Here is a 20149-nt window from a genome sequence, read left to right on the forward strand (position 1 = left end):
CAGTCTTGGCTCGGTCTACCGTTACCACACGTGTCCGTGGTGTGTGGCCTGACAGAGGCGATGCGTGTGCTCTCTGTCCAGGTCAACATTGGCATTCTGATTTCTGTCACACGGATCATATCTCGGATTAGCGCAGAAAGCTACAAGGTTCACGGAGATGCCAACGCTGTGAAGTGAGTTCCCCTGAACATGGGACGTTGCTCCGAATGGTGTCGTTGGATTCCAACCCCAGACGTGGCTGTAACCTTCCTCTCTCCCCCCCCACCCCCCCCCCCCCCCGCTGCGTGTGTAGGCTCACTGCCAAGGCGGTGGCCGTGCTGCTGCCTATCCTGGGCATCGCTTGGATCTTTGGCGTTCTCACCGTCAACACACATTCCCTGGCGTTCCTCTACATCTTCGCCGTGTTTAACTCGTTACAAGTAAGGAGTTTTCATGGGGTGACTCGTTGTTTGCTGGAAAATGTATTAGGTGTTCACAGTGTAACTGTGGATACCTTTTGTTATTGTAGGGTTTGGGTGTTATTATTCCGGATTGGTACTGCCCATTTCTCAGCGGTGGACTTTATATACATACCCCCAGTAAGCAGGTCATGATAAAGTTTGGTTCTGAAATTCCGATAGGGGGCGCTATAATTTGCGGTCAAAGTGAAACGCTCAGAATATCCGGCCGAAAAAACGGAAAACGGAAACTTGGTGTACATGCCTTATTTTGTATGATGAACATTTTTGCCTCTTGCCTCTACATAATGACATTTCTGGGAAACTAAAAAAAATCTTCTTCAGAACCATAGCTTCAAATGACACATGATCTATTGACTAAAATTGCAATATTCAATATTATATTCAATCACAATTACGCTTGAGAATAAGAAGTGGTCAGGGGCACATAGAGGCCACCCTCCTTAACATGTGTGTAACAATTGGGTGCAGCTAAAAATAATGTCTGTTTAAATTTGAATAAATGCTAAGCTAAGCGCAAATGCTCCATTTCCATCACAAGTCTGAACCAGAAGGAGTGAACTTGAAACTTTCCATGAACATAGAGGACCCCTCCCTTAACAAGTGTAAACAGTTTTGTGTTGATATCTCATTTCCTGACACACTCTTAAGCGTAATGCACCCCTTCGCCAGCAGATGGCACAGAATCACACATAAACGGCATATACTATTAAAGGTCCCATGGCATGAAAATGTCACTTTATGAGGTTTTCTAATATAAATATGAGTTCCCCTGGCCTGCCTATGGTCCCCCAGTAGCTAGAAATGGTGTTCGGTGTAAAACGAGCACTAGGTATCCTGCTCTGCCTTTGAAAAAACAAGACGCATACGTGCTGATTTGGAATTTTCCCCGTATGTCGTCATACGGGGAAATGTTACCTCCCCTTTCTCTGCTTTGCCTGGCCAGAGAATTCGGCCCGCCAATGAGACAATGAGCTACGACCGTGCTAGCGCCTCATGTGTGTGTGTGTGTTTGTGTGTCAGTACACACACTGTAACGCAAGTGTTGTACACTTCTTTGTTATTTGGATAACCGTTCTGCTGTTGGTGTTATGGCACATAACACGCAACACAATAAGGCAGGCTTGCATTTGGTGAAAAGACTAGACTGCGTCGGGTTCTCTGACGTCTCTGGTATTTCCACAACGAGACTCGTAGTGGGGGTTATCTCAGCCATGGTTGAGAAGGAATTGGGGGAAAGGAACTTTGGCTTTGAATCCCTGAAGTACATGAACCGCGACATGGAGGAGAAAGGGATTGTTGCCGGCGATTCTCTCCCGCTGCCTGCTGCCCGCTGCCCTCTGCCCGCTGCCCTCTGCCCGCTGCCCTCTGCCCGCTGCGCCGAGGCACCACCGGGGCTCCAGCGGGAGACAATCGCGGTGAACAATCGCGGGCAACAATCCCTTTCTCCTCCATGTCGCGGTTCAGTCTACTTCAGATTGATGTGAATGTGGAAGAACCAGAGACGTCGGAGAACCCGACGCAGTCGTTTGAGATTCATAATATCGTCTGGAGGCGCACACAGATTTTGGCCATGATAATAGATATTATATGATATAGATATCTATGTATAATATGATATTATTTAGATATCGAGCTCCAGGACTCCCACCGGAGCACCCGGAGTGTTCTAGAATATTTACAGAACACGGCCAAAAGCTGTGTGCGCTTCGCCATTGCGATACATCCACTGTAAACACGAGCGCATGGTACCGTGGCCGCAAGCTGCTCAGGGCCACACCCCCACCCTCCACCTTGACCCGCCTCTAAAAACAGCACGTTTGTGGAGAGCTCATCGTGGGACTGGCTCGTAGTGGCTATAATTCTGCAACAAGGCTGAATTTCTTAAACGTCTTCAATAAAAGTACTGTATTAGGGGCCCACTAACAGCTGTATTAAAGCATTCATAAAGTAGCATGCCATGGGATCTTTAAACCTGTGTGTGTGTGTGTGTGTGTGTGTGTGTGTGTGTGTGTGTGTGTGTGTGTGTGTGTGTGTTGGTTATGGGAGTAAAAAAGAAGAACAAAGTCGGAGGCATAGGTGCCACAGGAGAAAAGACTACACCCGTGATTGGCTTGATGGGCAGCCACTGGGATAGGTGGTGGGTGGGCTGTGAACACCTCATGTGACTGCTTGCACTCCTGGTTAATTGTATTTTTGTATTTCTCATCAGGGATTCTTTGTCTTCCTCTTCCACTGTCTCCTGAACTCTGAGGTAAGGTGTTGTCTGTCCCCTTTCTCTCTGTATTCATGGCTTATAGCACCCTCATTGAACAGGACTCATTGCTGGACTTCCTCTTGTAGGTCAGAGCTGCCTTCAAACACAAAACTAAGGTGTGGTCCCTCACCAGCAGCTCCATCCGCAACATCAACGTCAAGCCCTTCAACTCCGACATTGTGAGTGTGGTCGACGTGAGGTTGAATCGGCCAAAATGCAGCCATTGCTTGCAAATCGCTAATTCTCCAACCCCCTGTCCTACCCCGTCCTCTTATGACCTCCAGATGAACGGGAACAAGGAAGGGATGACCCCCACCAAGATGAACACGTGGGACAAGAGCACCAACTCTGCGAATCGCATCGACCTCTCGGCCGTCTGAGGAACTCTGGCTCAGCGTCGGACGTCCCTCTGGCGGTCGATGCAAGTGAGGTGCGGCCGCGTACAACTGCTAGCATAGACTCAACACTGGCCAGAGTATGGCTATTCATCGTTCTTTACCTTATGGTCCACTCAAATGTAGATAGAAAACACAGCAAAACATATACTTAATAGGTAGGTTCTGGGTGTTGATGGCAGACGCAAAGGACTGAGCCACGCCATGTTGTGTTCTCATTTAGAGACATGGATTGGATCTAAACAATGAAATAGAAGAAGAAGAAGAAGAAGAAGAAGAAGAAGAAGAAGAAGAAGAAGAAGAGAGGACATGGGTTTGGGTTTGATATGGGGAAGTGGCCTGACCTTTAACCTTCACCCTCCATATCAGGTGGCCTGAGGCCATTCTGTGTGTTCAGGTTCTGGAGTAGAACCCTTGTTTATGCTTTCCCCCACGTAGCCCGTGTCTCTTGTTTGTTTCAGCCAGAGGTTATTTAAAGGGCGCTGTGATGCTCTCAGACCTGTACATTATTCTATACCTTCTACTTCAGTTCCATTTTAATAGGGTGGGGGTAACAGTGGTGGGCTGACAGGGCCTCACCATGTTGAAAGTAGGTAATGGTAAAGATCTGTTCATGTCTTAAAATGGAGGTAAGGATGAAGGTATTAAATCCACAATGACACATTGCTTCATTTACTTGGTCTGTTTTAGGCTGCAAAACAAATGTTCTCACGCCACCATATTTAACAACTTAAAAACAATAACTCTGATTATTTTTAAGGATTATCAGTAAATGAAACCAAACATTCCAATCTATTTATTTATTTCAAAATGTATTATTCTGTATTCTGTCACCCGATATCTGTAAACAACCACACGATTCAGTCGCCATATGTCGTCCGTTGCTGTGTCACAGGTGCGTTCATAGGATCTCTTTCAGAATTTAACTGACTTTGGTATTTTTGCAATACCTCGAATGTTTGTAGACTTCATGTTTGATGCTTTTTGGATGGGTAGTAAATACTCAGCTGTGTTTCAGACACAGTTCTGTGAATTATGTTTTCAGTTTTCAGCTTGATGTGAGGCTCATTTTCATTTGAAAGGAATGCCTAATTAAATAAAATTACACTTAGATATATTTTATATATTGTCCAGAAACTGTGAGATTTAATGGATTTTTGTTTTACTCTTGATTGATCTTACACTGAATCACCATCATCATGCTTTACTGTAAAATCACTCATGTTCTCACTTTTCATGTCTCTTTTTTATACATAGGCAAGTTAATATTCAATGATTGCTTTCAAGTATTTTAGAAATGGTATTCTATTGTATTTATCAAAACGTTTTTAAGGTACTAGCTAGAGACTGTTGTTCTGTTTCCTTTACATTATGTTCATTAAATACTCAAGATAATATGATAATACATAGTGTCTTGGCTTTTTTTAAAGTTCCCTTTCTTTCATACAATACTCCACATTGTTGACCCTTGCTAGTGCCAAACACAGCTGTTTTTTTCGATTTAGGGATTTGACCACTTACTTACATGAGATAAAGTGTGTGTGTGTGTGTGTGTGTGTGTGTGTGTGTGTGTGTGTGTGTGTGTGTGTGTGTGTGTGTGTGTGTGTGTGTGTGTGTGTGTGTGTGTGTGTGTGTGTGTGTGTGTGTGTGTGTGTGTGTGTGTGTGCGTGCGTGCGTGCGTGCGTGCGTGTGTGTGTGTGTGTGTGTGTGTTTTATCAGAAAAAATAGTGAAGAAAATTAAAGGTACATTATTTGGAAAATAATATAATTTATGTACTATATATCATACTAACACGAATACATGAAATGTATTCAATAAAATAAATATTGAAATAGAATCTAAAGGAAGAGAAGGGATGGAGAACGAGGGGTTGACGAATGGGATGGGTGCACCTAAATCCCTCAACATCCTGCAGATTTGTTGTGCCTCTAAGCACCCTAGCTGCTTATACAACTTAGTTGCAGGAATGATGACAGCCAGTACGCCTGCAAAACCAGAGAGGTGAGTGTTGCCTGCAGCCCTCAGTGCGCATGCGTGCTATGATATGAATAACTACAGCGGCAGCCGTCCTACAAAGTTAAGACAGGAAAGCTGGATAACGAGTGTGCCCTTTGTTGAATGGTTTTCTGCTGAGACACCTTCCAAAACAGCGATATAAGTATTGTTTTCATGGGATTTTAGATACGAGGTTCAGTAAGAGGTAAAAGGAGTTGGCATATTAAGTTGACATAATTCGTGTTTCTCTCCTGCGCACCGCGCATACGCGTCACTACAACGCGCTTTATTGTAGGCTACGATCTGGATTTAGCTCTGATTAAGACATCTTGTCATGTATGGAGACGGATTTTTAAATGGATGATATGGACATGATTGTGACCGAGAAGATCTCCTGTAAGTCCTGATCGTGTGGAACAGTGTCCGTCCGTCTTTGATCCATGGAGACTGTGGGCAGCTTCGAGTTCAGCAGGAAGGACCTTATCGGTCACGGTGCGTTCGCTGTGGTGTTCAAGGGGAGACATAAAGAGGTATTTCACTTGTTTTCATCTTATGATATATTGTTCATACTGCTGTGTGCTGTGTTGAAAACATTGTGTTTTTTTTGTTTTCTTTTGAAGAAGCGCGATTGTGAAGTTGCGATCAAGTGCATCAACAAGAAGAATCTGGCCAAGTCACAAGTCCTACTCGGGAAAGAAATTAAGATTCTGAAGGTATGAGGTATGACGTTGATCACCTCATTAAAATGTGCGCTATGGTTTCATTCCCAATTCTGACTGTCCCACACTCTCTCTCTCTCTCTCTCTCTCTCTCTCTCTCTCTCTCTCTCTCTCTCTCTCTCTCTCTCTCTCTCTCTCTCTCTCTCTCTCTCTCTCTCTCTCTCTCTCTCTCTCTCTCTCTTTTCAAGGAACTTAAACATGAAAACATCGTCGGTCTACTCGACTATCAGGTAGGGTTGGATTCACTTTTCCTTGAACCACACTTGAGTGTATCCCGTTTCCTCCTCGTACCAGACATCCGTGTGTTATTCAGTGAGGACGCAAACACAAGCGTGGCTCTACGGTGACATGTGCGAAAACATTGCGCGTCATCCGCACGTGTGGGGAGAGAGCTGGTTGGCTCTCTGGTTGTTGTAGTTTTCACGCGAGCACGTGTCCAATTGGGATTTATTTACAAAGATTCATCTTTAACATTGTGAACGTTTATACACGTACTACATTGGTATTCCGAACACTCACCAGTTGGGCTTAGAGATAGAGCAGAGTAGTACTTTATATCCGCAGGGAAATGCAGACGTAGGACATGGGTGTGGGCCTATCAGAAGGCGGGACAGCTCCAGACAGGATATGTCTTGAAACTTTGGACATAGCTCTATATCTGTGTGCCGGTTCCCACAACTCCTAGTGGATCCACTGTAATAAGCCATTTGATCACCTGTGTCAGCTATATCAAAACAAATGGCCCTGTGTAGCCCACACCAGGCTGCTGAGACAACAGCTTCCCCAATAACAGGCTTGTTGTCCCACAATGTGGGAGATGTGACACCTGCCCTGGTATTATATGGAAGACGTACCCCATATAAGGCTCAATCGATGCATGTTGATAAAATATGCATGTGAATAACTCATTAATCCCAGTATTTGTTAGCGTTAATTTCACCTGTCATCAAACTGTCATCAAACTGACCGTTTCTTAAATCTAATTCAATATTCGGTTCCCCCCCCCCCCCCTTGTGAGTCATGGCGGGGGCCCAGGTGGGAGACGCTCTGGTCCGAGGGTTGAGTTGGTGTAACATGTCATGTCCTCTAGTGTTGACAGAAGAAAAGATAGATTGTGGATCAGTTACACAGGCCCCTGGGTAAAGCAAATATGTCGGCAGTACCGATTGGCTATTTATCTGTATCGGCTCATAGCTTGTAGAAGTGTGTTCAATCTACCTCTGTAACAATTAAAAAGTTTATCCTTTCCCCCCACAGGAGATTGGGGGATGTGTTTATCTCGTCATGGAGGTAAGCTACGTTCAAAATGAACGTTAACTGTACAGCGAGTGCTGGATTCATGCTTTAACACAGACTTGTTGTCTGTTGTCCTGCAGTACTGCAACGGAGGCGACCTGGCTGAGTACCTGCATGGTGAGTTTCCTACAGTCAGCCCAGCGGTGAGCTCTGTCCTTGACACCTGCACTCCGACCGTAGCGATGTGTGTGGGGAGGGAGGAGGCTACACACAGGCCCGGTGTTCTGCCCAATTTCTGCTACCCATCAGATTTTGCTACCTAGTGGTTCTGCGAAAGCGCATGACGACAACATTGAGTATTGGTGTAAAATACACATACTGTACCACTGAAATCTCCAATAAAGACGTTATAATACAGTATCAAAATATGCTCCCCATATTCTTAGTGTACATGGGGCGAGTAGTGGTGTAAAATAACGTGATGCTGTAGTGGGAGCATCGTTTGATAGAGGCAATTGGTCTACAGATTAAATACACTACCAAACACGCAAGGTAGCACTTTTTGATAGGGTAGCATGATTCGATGGACTCTGATACTGTATTATAACATCTTTATCATGTATCGTGTATTTTACACCAATACTACACCGCGGATCAATAGTGTCGCCATGCGCATGCGCAGAACCACTAGCAAAATCTGACAAGGAAGCAGAAATTGGCAGAACACCGTATTAACACAATGCAGTGTTAATACGGTGCGGTGCCCACCGCATTGCGGTGCCCACTGCATTGCGGTGGGCACCCCCCCCCCCACACACACACACACACTCCTCCGGACAGACACTCCTCCGGACAGACACTGCTCTGTTCGCAGCTCGTTACTCGTAATAACAACCTGGTGTCGGGTGTCTGTCCTTTTCCTGAGTGTTAAGTCAACAACAAGTGTTGTCTCTCTGCGTCCTCAGAATTGTTTGTGGAGGAGGCCTTCGAGTGGTCGGTGGGGACGCTACACATTGTTTCCAGAGAGTTAATCCCTAGTGTAAACACGTAGACTTACAGACAACCAATTAGTGTTGTTTTGTTATATATACATACTAATATATATATACTGTATAAATACTAATCTTCCACAGTCATACAGCCGTGGTATGACCGCAGTCTTCCTTGAAAACTAAATACATCCTGGTTGGAAATGTCCTCCCAAGGCCTCCATATGACCCCCTCTACCAGAACTGAGGATGACGCTGAGGCCCAACCAAACAGATCTCCCAGTCCAAGCAGCCACACTGGCGTTGGTGGTTCTATATTTAAACGCCATCTAATTCAGGTCTCTATTCTAGCAGGTCTCTGGAAGCGTGCCCACTGAAGGCGTCCGTGCCAGCAGGCCCACGGAGCTATTTACAGCACAGGGGCCATGCTTGGAAAAAGTTGAACAATCCCCCCCCCCCCATCTGTCACTACCTTATCTCCTGCCCTTCAGAGGATAGAAAACAGCAGTCATAGACACACAGGCTTACATCACAGTGTGTGTGTGTGTGTGTGTGTGTGTGTGTGTGTGTGTGTGTGTGTGTGTGTGTGCGTGTGCGTGTGTGTCACCCTTTTCCCCCAGCTGAATCGGTAACATGTGCTAATCTTCAACCATGTTTAAGCAGTGAGCTCTTCTTCTCCGCCCCAGTTGGTTCCGTTCGTCATCAGTTCTTTGTTTTTGTGTCTGTCTACATTTGTGTCCGTTCGTCTTCCACCATCTTGGATGTAGGCTGCTGCCCAAACCGAGCACACGTTGTTAAAGCAGTTAAATGCCTGACGTGCACCTGTTGACACACACACACACACACACACACACACACACACACACACACACACACACACACACACACACACACACACACACACACACACACACACACACACACACACGATGCTGAAAGCTGGCTATTCGACAGGTGGTGTTTCTGGTTGCTATAAACATTTATTAGTTGTTTGCATGAATTGTCATTCGGTTTGAAGTGGAGATGCAAATCAGGAAATTATGACAGTAGTATTATATTCAGAATCCAAAGTATTATATTCAGAATCCAATGTACCGTGAACATATGTGGTTATTTTGCCGCATTCAAGGTTGTGAGAAAGTTGTTGGCTCCGTCCCTTCATCTTCCTCCTGTGTGGTGTGTTTCATTGCAGCTCGGCGTACCCTGAGCGAGGACACCATCCGTGTGTTCCTGCAGCAGATCTCCAGGGCCATGAAGATCCTGCAGAGCAGAGGCATCATCCACCGGGACCTGAAGCCCCAGAACATCCTCCTCTGCTCCCCCCCCGGCCGCCGCAGCAGCCCCAGCAATACCTGCCTCAAAATCGGTGAGGGAGGCACATTCTCTCAACTCTTTAGTGACGTCACATTTGTCCAACTGCAGAATAAATGTACACAAACATCACAATGTGAGAGAGGGACTGAGCCTGAGGTTCTCTACGGGACGGGGAGAGAGGGTCTCTTTTTTAATGTGTTTTCTGGAAATGAGGTTGGGGAAATTGCGAGGACATTAAGTGACCACAAAGGAGCTTTGTCAATTGATCCGCTGTCTTTCGGCATTTGGGGCGACTGTATTACACTCAGTCACTCACTCACTCACTCACTCACTCACTCACTCACTCCCCTGCTCTGTCTTCTCTCTCTACAGCTGACTTTGGGTTTGCTCGACATCTCCAGACTAACACGATGGCGGCCACGCTGTGTGGCTCCCCCATGTACATGGTGAGCATCAGAGCCCTTCAGCCCAGCCTCCTGTCCTGGCAGGCCCATATGGTCCCCCTGTTCCTGGGCTGTAATCTATGTTTGTCTGCCCTTAGGCCCCGGAGGTTATCATGTCCCAGAACTACGATGCCAAGGCTGACCTCTGGAGCATCGGCACAGTAGTGTACCAGTGTCTGACTGGGAAAGCTCCCTTCTATGTGAGACACACGCACACACACACGCACACGCACACACACACACACACACACACACACCTCTTCTTTTATTTATTATTGTAGCCTGTAAATGGCCAAGCTGTGTGTTTTACATTTGGCTTCACAGATTGTCTTACTATCGAGGCGAACCAGAAAGTACAAATGTATTCCTGTCAACCAGTAAACATCACATGTCCTACTCTGTGACTGATCTGCGCAACTAACTTGCTTTTGGAAATGAGCGGGAACAACTTGATGCTTGTTAGGAATGAGCCCTTGTTTACAGTATGCGGAAATGGCTGCAGGCCATTTCTTTGGACCCCAGCGCAAACATGGTTTCTCAACCTGTTATGACTGCTAGGGACAAGAATACATAATGTCCCCTCTTTTATGGTACAGGATAGCTTCATGCTAACTTCTTATGCCTTGTTTAATTGTAAGTTTTCTATCTTTTGCTTATTTATCGTCAAGCTGAGAGATGTAAACAGTGGTGAGGGATTGGATTGTGCAACGTCTTTGTTGATGCTGGGGGTATTTTTGGCGTGGTTTCCTTGAATACACTTTCCCTGAGCATGACACAGAGTTCTGGATACTATTACTGATCGAGCACACTCACAGTTTCATTTGGCTTAGCATACTTCCATACCACATTGATCGTGTGTGTGTGTGTGTGTGTGTGTGTGTGTGTGTGTGTGTGTGTGTGTGTGTGTGTGTGTGTGTGTGTGTGTGTGTGTGTGTGTGTGTGTGTGTGTGTGTGTGTGTGTGTGTGTGTGTGTGTGTGTGTGCAGGCCAGCACCCCCCAGGAGCTCCGGCTCTTCTACGAAAGCAACGGGAATCTGCTCCCCAGGTCAGTACCTCTGGGACCTCGTCCACGTGCACGTTCTCCCGGGCAAGTGCGCCCCTACATCTGTCCCTGCTCTGAGGCAGGGCCATGCCAACTCACCCCCCCCCCCCCCCCCCCCCACGTGTGCACACATTGCATGGGTCTTTTTGTCGCTTAACGGCAACCACATGCATGGACAACCCATAAAGCGCCCCATGGACGCACACGAGACAACATCAATCTCTGGGCCGCTGACACTGATCGACTGACTGCTGCTGGCTGCGTCTCTGTCGTCGGTTCCTGAGCCAGGCCCAGAGAGTATAGTACTGCACTACTGCAGTGTGTGGTGGGCCCCTGCACGACTTTCTCACTTGTCTTCCAGTGAAAGCTGACTGCACAGACTGCACTGTTCACTTAGTGTAGCCTGAGGTATTTCCTGTTCACACTTGGATAGATTATTAAGTATGCCTCAGCTTTGATGTTCTCGTACCACAGACTTGGAACGTGTCCAGGGCTGATGTGTACATGTGGGCTCTGTTCCCAAGGGCATTGCTCGCAACCAGGGTCATCTGTTGCAAAGATGAAGCCTTTGATCGTGTGTGTGTGTGTGTGTGTGTGTGTGTGTGTGTGTGTGTGTGTGTGTGTGTGTGTGTGTGTGTGTGTGTGTGTGTGTGTGTGTGTGTGTGTGTGTGTGTGTGTGTGTGTGTGTGCGCGCATGAGGTGAGGTCATGAAGGTTGTGGTTTTCTTGTCGTTCTATTTATAACTGCTCTGAGCTGCGATCACTTTCCACCTGACCCACATAGCTTAGCACAGACATAAACAGATGGCAGAGACACACACGCAGCACCAGTTATAGGTTTGATGGGATATAAATACATCTAGAATGCGTTATAATCATAGAATTTTCTCAAAAAAACAAAAATATGCAGAAAATGTTTTTTTTTTCTGAAATTGTATCAATCCGCAGCAGGGTTTAAAAATGGACCTGAATTATAAAAAAACATAGTGCACACTAGCAAGAGACTGGAGCCAGCAGATAAGCACGCCAGATGGTCATCATATATGTATTCATACCTAGAGCTGAACATGGCGTGTTTTTCAGGATGTTGTAGTTACGATAGTTGTCAGATACCTCCTGGTTTGGTTCTTTCCTGTACTGTCGAGCCAGCTGATTCAGCCTCTGCAGGACATAGCTGCTGCTAGGCTGATCCTGAGCACAGTGCCTCGCTAATCCCTGGCCGCTCCAGTGGTGCCACACCCCCGCCTGCTAACACTCTTGGCAGACTGGCGCCCTTAGAAGAATTAGAGGAACATGATTCCCTTTCTTGCTTGTTTTTTACTCTTCTGTCTATGCTCTGTTATACTACACTACATACTTGTAAAGGCTCCATAACATTACACTACATACTTGTGCATGTATTTATTCTAAGTACCGTTACACATTGATTCTAGATAAATACTTAACCCTATACATTATACTTAGCCAGTATAATGTATAGGGTTAGGGTTAGGGTTGTATAAGGTTAGGGTTAGGGTTGTATAGGGTTTGACTAACAGCCAAAATGTAAATGAGCATGATACCTAACCTCCCCACCTGCCTCCTAATGACCTGTATCTGACTTCACTGTAAGCCTCCTAAAAACATGAAGCATGGCTGTAATAACAGTTGGAGTCGGCCAAACCACGGCACCGTTTTCTCAGCAAGTTTTCATGTTTGCGTTGAATATTAACATTGTCAAAGGGATGAGCTAAGCAGAAAGTCTGCTTGTTTCACCCCAGCATCCCACGGGAGACGTCCGTCCACCTCCGCCATCTGCTCCTCGGCCTCCTGCAGAGGAACCACAAGGATCGGATGAACTTCGGTAAGCCCCCCGAGACCATAGTCCTCCTAATCACAGAGTCACGTTTCAACACTCCTCATCCTGACGTATTCCTGGCGTCTTCCCCCCCCGCAGACCAGTTCTTCAGCCACCCCTTCTTGGAATCAAGTCCATCTCCAAAGAAATGTGTGTAGGCCCCGAGATTAACACATGGAATAACGTGACTCTGAGGCTGCCGCTGCCTGTTCAGATCCATAACGGGTTCTGTCTCCTTTTAGCTTCTCCGGTTCCCATGATCCCATCCTACCCCAGCTTTGGGTCTGGTTCTGCTAGCTCTTCCAGCGGCTCGTCCATCTCCAACCAGCCCTCCCCTCAATATGTAAGTGTGTGTATGTATGTGTGGTTCAGAGTTCACCTAAACTCTGCATAGCCTCCCCCCTTAACCCCCCCCCCCCCCCCCCCAACACCTTTCTTATGCACTTATTGTATGTCGTACATCCTTACACTTTAAAATAGTAATCTCATCCTGTAGCATCTTATCCTGGCTATATTTGTTGTATACGGGGAATGGGTTAACTTAGCGATTGTTAGTGCTTGGCACTTCAATGAACATCCTTACTGTACCGACAGTGATATATTGTTTCTCTTTCTTCTGACAAATATACTTATTGTAAGTCACTTTTGATAAAAGCGTTTGCTTAATGCCCTGAATGTAAATTGGGTGTGGGTGTGTCTGTAAAAATAACCGTCAATCTGGTCAAATGTCAGCATAAGGTTTTATTTAGCCCCTATTAACTCCATTCGTTCTCCCGCTGCTCTTCAGCATTCCGATGAGGAGATGACTCCACCTCAGCACAAAACACGGAACAAGCACCGGCCCCCGGCCCACAGGGCAGTGGACCTCCCTCGGCCCAAGGCGGCTCCCCGTCAGGGCAGGAAGGACGACTCGTCCTACGGGGAGGACTATGTTATGGTGCCAGCCCAGTTTCCCAGTAAGAAATGATTTCTGTACAACCAGACATTGCGGTGAACTTGTTTCAGCGTTTGGCTTCGTATCAGTCTTCTGTGTCTCAAGCGTTAAAGTACTGTGTTTCAATGTGTGCTATATGCTGTGGAAAGGGATTTCCAGACAATTGGAAGATACATAACTATATGCAGTATGTATATGCAGTAGTTGCATATTAAACTTCCCTCTGTGCCTTTACCTTACCAGGTGAGTCCACTGAAGTGGGAGATGGTTCCCCCTATGAGGGCTGCCTCATATACACGGGGTAGGCCATACACAAGTAGACATACTTAGGTTATAGCAATAATAGGATGTATGGATTTCATTATTTATTATATTTTCATTTTTAGGACTTCACCCTCCACGTCACCACACTCTCCAGCTAAACCTACCAGGTAAAACAATGGTAGATGGATGGATGTTTAAGATTAATCTGGTAGCAGTGAGATAAAGATTGTATACTCATATTTTAATTCGGTAACCTTTGGAAAATGTGACATAATTTTTTTTTCTAAAAATGTTCCCCTCTCCTAACTCTTGCCTCCTGGTTCTCTCTCTCTCTCTCTCTCTCTCTCTCTCTCTCTGTGTCTCTGTCTCTGTTTCTCTGTAGCAGGACTGTGGGGTTTAACTGCAGCAACTACCAGCAGTCAGTGGCCGTTCCCGTCCCCACTCAGATCCACAACTACCAGCGCATGGAGCAACACCTACAGCCTGCTGGCCTACATGGATCCACCAGGTACAAACCAGGCACGACGTACACAGGACTTTGGAATTAAACAGTATTTTTCTGGTACCCTGGTAACAGTCCATTGACAACCGACTGCATGCTAGAAGCCATACCCATTGATCTCTTTAGGAGCCTTGTGTTCATCTGTGGGCTGTGAGAGGAAGCACCGTCCAACTCTCAACTATCCTAACTGTAGCTGAAGACATAACTAAAGCAGTTTCTCAATTCGCGTTCTCGTGTGTACTCGTGTACTTGCGTTCTCGGTAAACGTCATCAGTGGTAGCCCAAGCACTGTTCTAATTCCAAGTATGCGAGTACGCGAGTACTGTCGTAAAACCCGGAAGTGTTCTCGATGCGTTCTCGATGAGGCCGTTCTATCGAGGATGCATCGGAGGGGACTCGTGTGGACTTGGGACCGTTAAATATCCCAGGATGCATCATCGAGTCCGCTGCTGTTCCAATTGCAGGTGCGTACTCGCGTTCTCGGAAGTCTGTACTTGAAAGTCCGGACTTGCCAAGTACGTACTTCCAAGTCCGCGAGTACGTAGTCCACGTACTTGGTATTGAGAAACGGCTTAAGTGTGTGGGTGTGTGTGTGTTTGTTTCAGGGCTATGCTCTGTGCTGGGAACAGCAGCAGAATATCCCCAGGAGAGTGCAGAACTGGTGGGGCTCAGGCAGGTCGAGGCTCCCCACTGGCCTCCTCCCCGCGGCTCCGAGCTGGAGCAGCTCCACCTGCTCGCCTTTCTACACAAGGTAGCTGGCTACCACCACTGATCTCCACTTCACCTATCAGTGTCGTTTAGGAGAGCTTTCCCTCCGTTTGGCTGTTAAAGAGGCAGCTGGTTTTTGAAAGGTCGCTCTGCTATTGCATATTAGGCGTAACACACAGTCATTCACTCTCATATTACAGCAGTAAGGCTAGGCGTCAACAAATGATAAATATTTAAACTTTCTTTCTTCCATTCTTCTGTATTTCAATACAGCATGTTGGCTCAATTACAATCGCCCCTGAGTAGCATCTGGTCTGCTCCCAGCAGCGGACAGGAGGGTCCTGATACTGGTCTTTCTGAACCCTCCATCTGTGTCTGGTCCCTTTGTAGTGGGGGGCTCCCCCGGGACCCCAGAGCAGGCCTGCCCTCTGAGCTCCAGGACCGGGCTCCCCTGCAGGGATATCAACCCGGCGGCCCCCCAGAGCCTAAAGGTTGGCTTTGAATGACTTGATGTTAAATCGAATGTTCCGGTTATCGTTGAGAGGAGTCAACGATAATATTTCACGATACTTTATTAGCTACTTCAAAAGTGGCATCTGCCAAGTTTACAATACTTAAGAGTTAAGAGTTAACTTAAGAGTTAATGATTAAGTTTAACTTTCTCCCACTGGATTTCCCAATGTTGACCTGTATCGTTGTTGACCTGTATCCCTAATGTCAGATTGACTGTTTGTTTATTCATCATGTGGATAACGACAGACTTTGCCTCATTTTATTTGTATGAACAATTATCCAATACATACACCACTATCCATTACAAACCAGGTAAGGACGGCCTCGAACCAGTCAACCCATGGCCCCTCTTCCACCCCTCAGAACAAGCCAGCGGGGCCGAAGGAGAACAATGACAGCCCCTTAAAACGGTAAAACAATCCCTCATGCAACTCCCACCAGCAATGAATTAGATGCTGCTTTTTGAATCAAGTAATCAATTCATTAGTTGTTGTTGTATTTAATAATCGCCTCGTGCTCTGGCCCGCGGCAGTATGCAAATGTTGTTGTTTGATTCATCATTACAGCGTAAACATTGTTGTCTGATTAATCACAGAGTTTTTTTGGGCGCCCAGGTCATGGAGTACAGGCAGGATATCTGATATGCTGCTGAAGGCTGCCTTTGGAACGCAGCTCCACGACGGCCCGCTTTCTGAGAAGAGCGTTGACATATCAGGAACCAGGGAGATGGCTGTTGCAGGTAGATGCATGTGGGGTTTGAGAAATGTAATGGTTCCTCAAGGGAGTCGATTAGTTAAGTAATGCTATATGAGACAACATGAGTCTCGGCAAGAGGTCTCTGTGTTTGTAAAGTAAGTCAGGCCAGGTCAAATTCTTGGCCACCTGTGATCGGTCAACCCGTTTCCCTGTCCCACAGCCTCACCTAGTGGGTGTCGGAGAACTGCAGGAGGGCTGTCAGTCAGTCCTGCAGCGGTGGCGTTTGCTGACTCTCCATCCATAGGAAACACCCCTCCTCGGATATTCTCTGGTACAGTTCTTCACCACAGCTTGATGGCTCACCATTAATACTATTATTACTGTGATTATACTGTTCACATTTCATTAATTGTCTGGAGACGATATTTTCGCTTATTTCAAAGATATTTATTTGATAAGGCAACACAATGATCACAAGTTAATTTCCTTTGACCAATAGTGATCTAATAAATGTATTGATTAACATTTTACTTTCTGATAAAAAATGATCTGATCAAAACAGCAACCCCTGGCATTAACAACACACATTTTCGTTATGGAAGTGGTTATTGTCAGAATAACCCTAACCCTAATATAAGAGGAATAGGAATTTGTTTTTAAGGTAGTTTGAGATCAGTAATTATATTCTGACTGTATGTTAACTACTTGATTTACCTTTAGCATGATTTATCCTTCTAAATAACATGAACACTTCTCTAAATATAGGAATATATAAATCTTTTGTTTGAGTAATCTACCAACTATTTTTGTAATTGCCCTTTCCTCTGTGTCTCTACCCTTGAAACACTTGGTAACGGTATTCATTCTTTGAATCACTTCTGTTCAAGAGATGCATGGGTTGGACTGATCCTGTCTGTATTCTCCACTCCAGAAAGCCCCAGCTTCATGAGTACAGCCTGGCTCTTTGGGAGCCATCTTCACAGGAGAGCCCGCCGAGAGAGTGACGTTGAGGTCATGGACGGGGTCCCACAGAGCAGTCTGGATTTCCACCCTCCTGAGCTCCCAGACGACACGCTGATGGAGGTAAGTACACATATTAACAGACCACCATTGGAAGTTAAGGTTCATTAAACACCTGTTGAAGCCATGGGTCGGTGGGGCTCATGAGCTACGATGAGATAAGATAGGATTATTTTGATCCCAGATGGGAAATGAAAAGTAGTATAATAAAAGGCGATCAAATATAAAAAATCATAGAAGATGCTTCTTGGTGCGTTTTAAGTGTTGACGATCTTTCTAACCCATACAACTACAGCAGGCACATACAAATGCTCTAATGGAGCTCCGCTTCACACTGGCCTTTGTCCAATGTGTCATGGAGATGGCGTTCTCCAAAGACCAAGTCCTGGAGACCAGCAGCAGCCCTGACCTATCCTTCCTGCAGCAAAGCCTGGTGACGGATCAGATCAGCCTTCTCAGCAGAGAGTGGAGGTCAGTGAGTGGGATCAGCTTTTTGCATTGTTCTGTGTACAGCCTGGCCTGACAAAACGAGGCACACACAAAACATGTACACAACACATTTCCTTTTTGATCATGTTTCGTTTGGCCTTTCCCCTCTTGGATATCCTGCAGCCACGCAGAGCAGCTGGTGTTGTACATGAAGTGTGAGGAGTTCCTGTCCTCCACGCTGCGCGCCGCTAAAGAGGACGTCAAAGAAGGCCGTCTGCTGCCCTCGGACACAGTGAAGCAACGTAAGAGCAGTGTTCTCTCCAGTGCCTGTTCACCACACTCTTGAGTTCAGCCATTGGATGTAAGATGCAGGTTGTAAGAACGGTCACTGAGAATGTCTCTCTGGTGCAGTGATCAGGAAGCTGAACGAGTTGTACAAGGCCTGCGTGACGTATTGCCGCTCGCTCAACGACCGGCTGCAGAGCTTTCTGCAGGACAAGCAGAGACTGATGGACTGCTTCAATGGCATCGTAGCAGAGAAGCTTATTTACAACCACGCAGTGCAAATGGTAAGGCTCCAATTAAATGACTGGCGCAGCCGGTAGAGGCATTAACACTGCCAGGGCTAGGGGTTTGATTCCAATCAGTTAGGAATGTATGCACTCACAGTTAAGTAAGACTTAGGATAAATGGGCCCACCAAATGGCATATATTACATTATAATTATTTGTTATGTTAGATTAAGTGTGTGTGTGTGTGTGTGTGTGTGTGTGTGTGTGTGTGTGTGTGTGTGTGTGTGTGTGTGTGTGTGTGTGTGTGTGTGTGTGTGTGTGTGTGTGTGTGTGTGTGTGTGTGTGTGTGTGCGCGCGCGCCTATACATTTCCATGGTATCCAGGTGCAGTCCGCGGCCCTGGATGAGATGTTCCACTGTAGCACGGCCTCTGTCCAGCGGTACCACAAGGGCCTCTTGCTGATGGAGGGCCTGTCCCGCGTTGTCACGGAGCAACGTGACGCTGAGAGCGTTGACAAATGTAAATGCTTTATTTTTCAACACTAAAAGCAGAAAAAAGTGTGTTGTTATAAAAAGTTGTATATGGTTGTTTTAGTGCTAGACTTCTATTATGATCCTTGCAATATTTAATCATTATTATTTCTCTCTCTCTCTCTCTCTCTCTCTCTCTCTCTCTCTCTCTCTCTCTCTCTCTCTCTCTCTCTCTCTCTCTCTCTCTCTCTCTCTCTCTCTCTCTCTCTCTCTCTCTCTCTCTCTCTCTCTCTCTCTCTCTGTGTGTGTCTCTCTCTCTGTCTCTGATTGTCTCTCTGTGTGTCTCTCTCTCTGTCTCTGATTGTCTCTCTCTGTGTCTCTCTCTCTGTCTCTGATTGTCTCTCTCTCTCGGTGTCTCTCTCTCTCGCTCGGTCTCTGTGTCTCTCTCTCTCTGTCTCGCTACCACAGGTAAGCAGTGCATCGAGCGACGTCTTGCTTCGCTCCACAGCTTACAGCATGCTAGCTATCTTTAGTGGGGACAACACAGCCCTTGTTCTTCTGTCACCCATCTGGCTAAGAGGCAGATGAGCACCAGACTGTTGACACACAAAAGCACTTTGATGTCCCGCACGCAGGGGAAACGACCACTGAAGCTTCAGCTCGTCCATAAGCGCCCAGCCTGACTGGTGGGCATCTTGAAAAGAACTGTTTTGGCACATCTACAGAGACGCAACATGTTATGTTCCCTTTTTACATGCTCTGGGCTGACGGAATTATTCCCGGCTTAAATATGTTGTTTGTATTAGTTCAACAGTTTGCACAGAGAATAATTACAGCCAGCAATGTGTTTGAATGATTTGTTTTATTACTTGAAAAAATGCCTTAAACAGTGGTTGGTTTTATGTGTGTATTGAACAAGTACTGTATTGATCTACGAGCAAATAAGAGTCTGATTATTTTGAAGACCAAATATTGCCAATGTGTAGCCAAGCTACTAATACAGTGTCTGATTGGTTTATGTTTCTTTCTATCACGAGTGACAAGATGCAATAGGAAGATGAAAGTGTAAAAACATGTATTTGTTCATCTGCAATGTTCTGAGAACTATTTGGCTTGGCTTTTATTACAATGCAAGTAATGCTGTATTTTTGCTAACTTGTTCATTCTTGAAATAACTTTCTGTTCAATTAATTGAAATTGAAATGATAATGTGTCATAACAATGCATGGTAATTGGTGTTGGAGTGTTTTTGAATATGTTTGTGTTGTGTGTTTTATGAATGACATTTTCGACATAAAAAATATCAACATCTTTGCTGCCATTTGATACATACATAATAATGTGTGTGTGTGTGTGTGTGTGTGTGTGTACATACGTGTGTGTGTGTGTGTGTGTGTGTGTGTGTGTGTGTGTGTGT

General features: G+C 45.9%; 2 protein-coding genes across 7 annotated transcripts in view; both read left to right on the forward strand.

Annotated features, from left to right (window-relative positions):
• Window positions 1–4456, forward strand: part of adgrd1 (adhesion G protein-coupled receptor D1) — a 32505-nt gene extending 28049 nt beyond the window's left edge. For all 4 annotated transcript variants that reach the window (XM_084467610.1, XM_084467607.1, XM_084467608.1 and 1 more), the window contains 5 exons: window positions 82–173; window positions 293–419; window positions 2671–2712; window positions 2802–2894; window positions 3000–4456. In XM_084467610.1, the coding sequence (XP_084323736.1) occupies window positions 82–173; window positions 293–419; window positions 2671–2712; window positions 2802–2894; window positions 3000–3095 (450 nt within the window). In that variant the 3' untranslated portion in view covers window positions 3096–4456. The remainder of the gene's footprint in view (window positions 1–81; window positions 174–292; window positions 420–2670; window positions 2713–2801; window positions 2895–2999) is intronic.
• Window positions 4457–5188: 732 nt separating this feature from the next.
• On the forward strand, window positions 5189–20019 carry ulk1a (unc-51 like autophagy activating kinase 1a). Of its 3 annotated transcripts, none has more exons than XM_084467558.1 (27): window positions 5189–5636; window positions 5727–5819; window positions 6014–6055; window positions 7083–7115; window positions 7202–7238; window positions 9243–9416; window positions 9737–9810; window positions 9906–10007; window positions 10793–10851; window positions 12608–12690; window positions 12784–12834; window positions 12927–13027; window positions 13472–13640; window positions 13862–13919; window positions 14005–14049; window positions 14265–14390; window positions 14990–15135; window positions 15483–15583; window positions 15918–16015; window positions 16220–16344; window positions 16522–16632; window positions 17233–17384; window positions 17617–17792; window positions 17934–18052; window positions 18162–18319; window positions 18646–18781; window positions 19201–20019. In XM_084467558.1, exons 1-27 carry the CDS (start codon window positions 5547–5549, stop codon window positions 19263–19265), a joined length of 2724 nt encoding a protein of 907 aa, XP_084323684.1. In that variant the 5' UTR covers window positions 5189–5546; the 3' UTR covers window positions 19266–20019. The 3 variants fall into 3 exon arrangements, with proteins under 3 accessions (XP_084323684.1, XP_084323685.1, XP_084323686.1); XM_084467559.1 differs by having other exon boundaries at window positions 14268–14390; XM_084467560.1 differs by having other exon boundaries at window positions 5593–5636; window positions 5727–5826.
• The last annotated feature ends 130 nt before the right edge of the window (window positions 20020–20149 follow it).

The sequence above is a fragment of the Micromesistius poutassou genome (genome assembly GCF_964030765.1).
Source record: "Micromesistius poutassou genome assembly, chromosome: 5".
In the NCBI taxonomy this organism is placed as follows: domain Eukaryota; kingdom Metazoa; phylum Chordata; class Actinopteri; order Gadiformes; family Gadidae; genus Micromesistius; species Micromesistius poutassou.

What these genes read in the sequence shown, in the direction of transcription:
- ulk1a (XM_084467558.1), top strand. Translation starts at nt 5,547, where the DNA reads ATGGAGACTGTGGGCAGCTTCGAGTTCAGCAGGAAGGACCTTATCGGT. An exon ending in CGGCCCCCCAGAGCCTAAAG is followed by an intron (nt 15,584 to 15,917) that starts GTTGGCTTTGAA and finishes ATTACAAACCAG; the next exon opens with GTAAGGACGGCCTCGAACCA. An exon ending in CAGGGAGATGGCTGTTGCAG is followed by an intron (nt 16,345 to 16,521) that starts GTAGATGCATGT and finishes CCTGTCCCACAG; the next exon opens with CCTCACCTAGTGGGTGTCGG.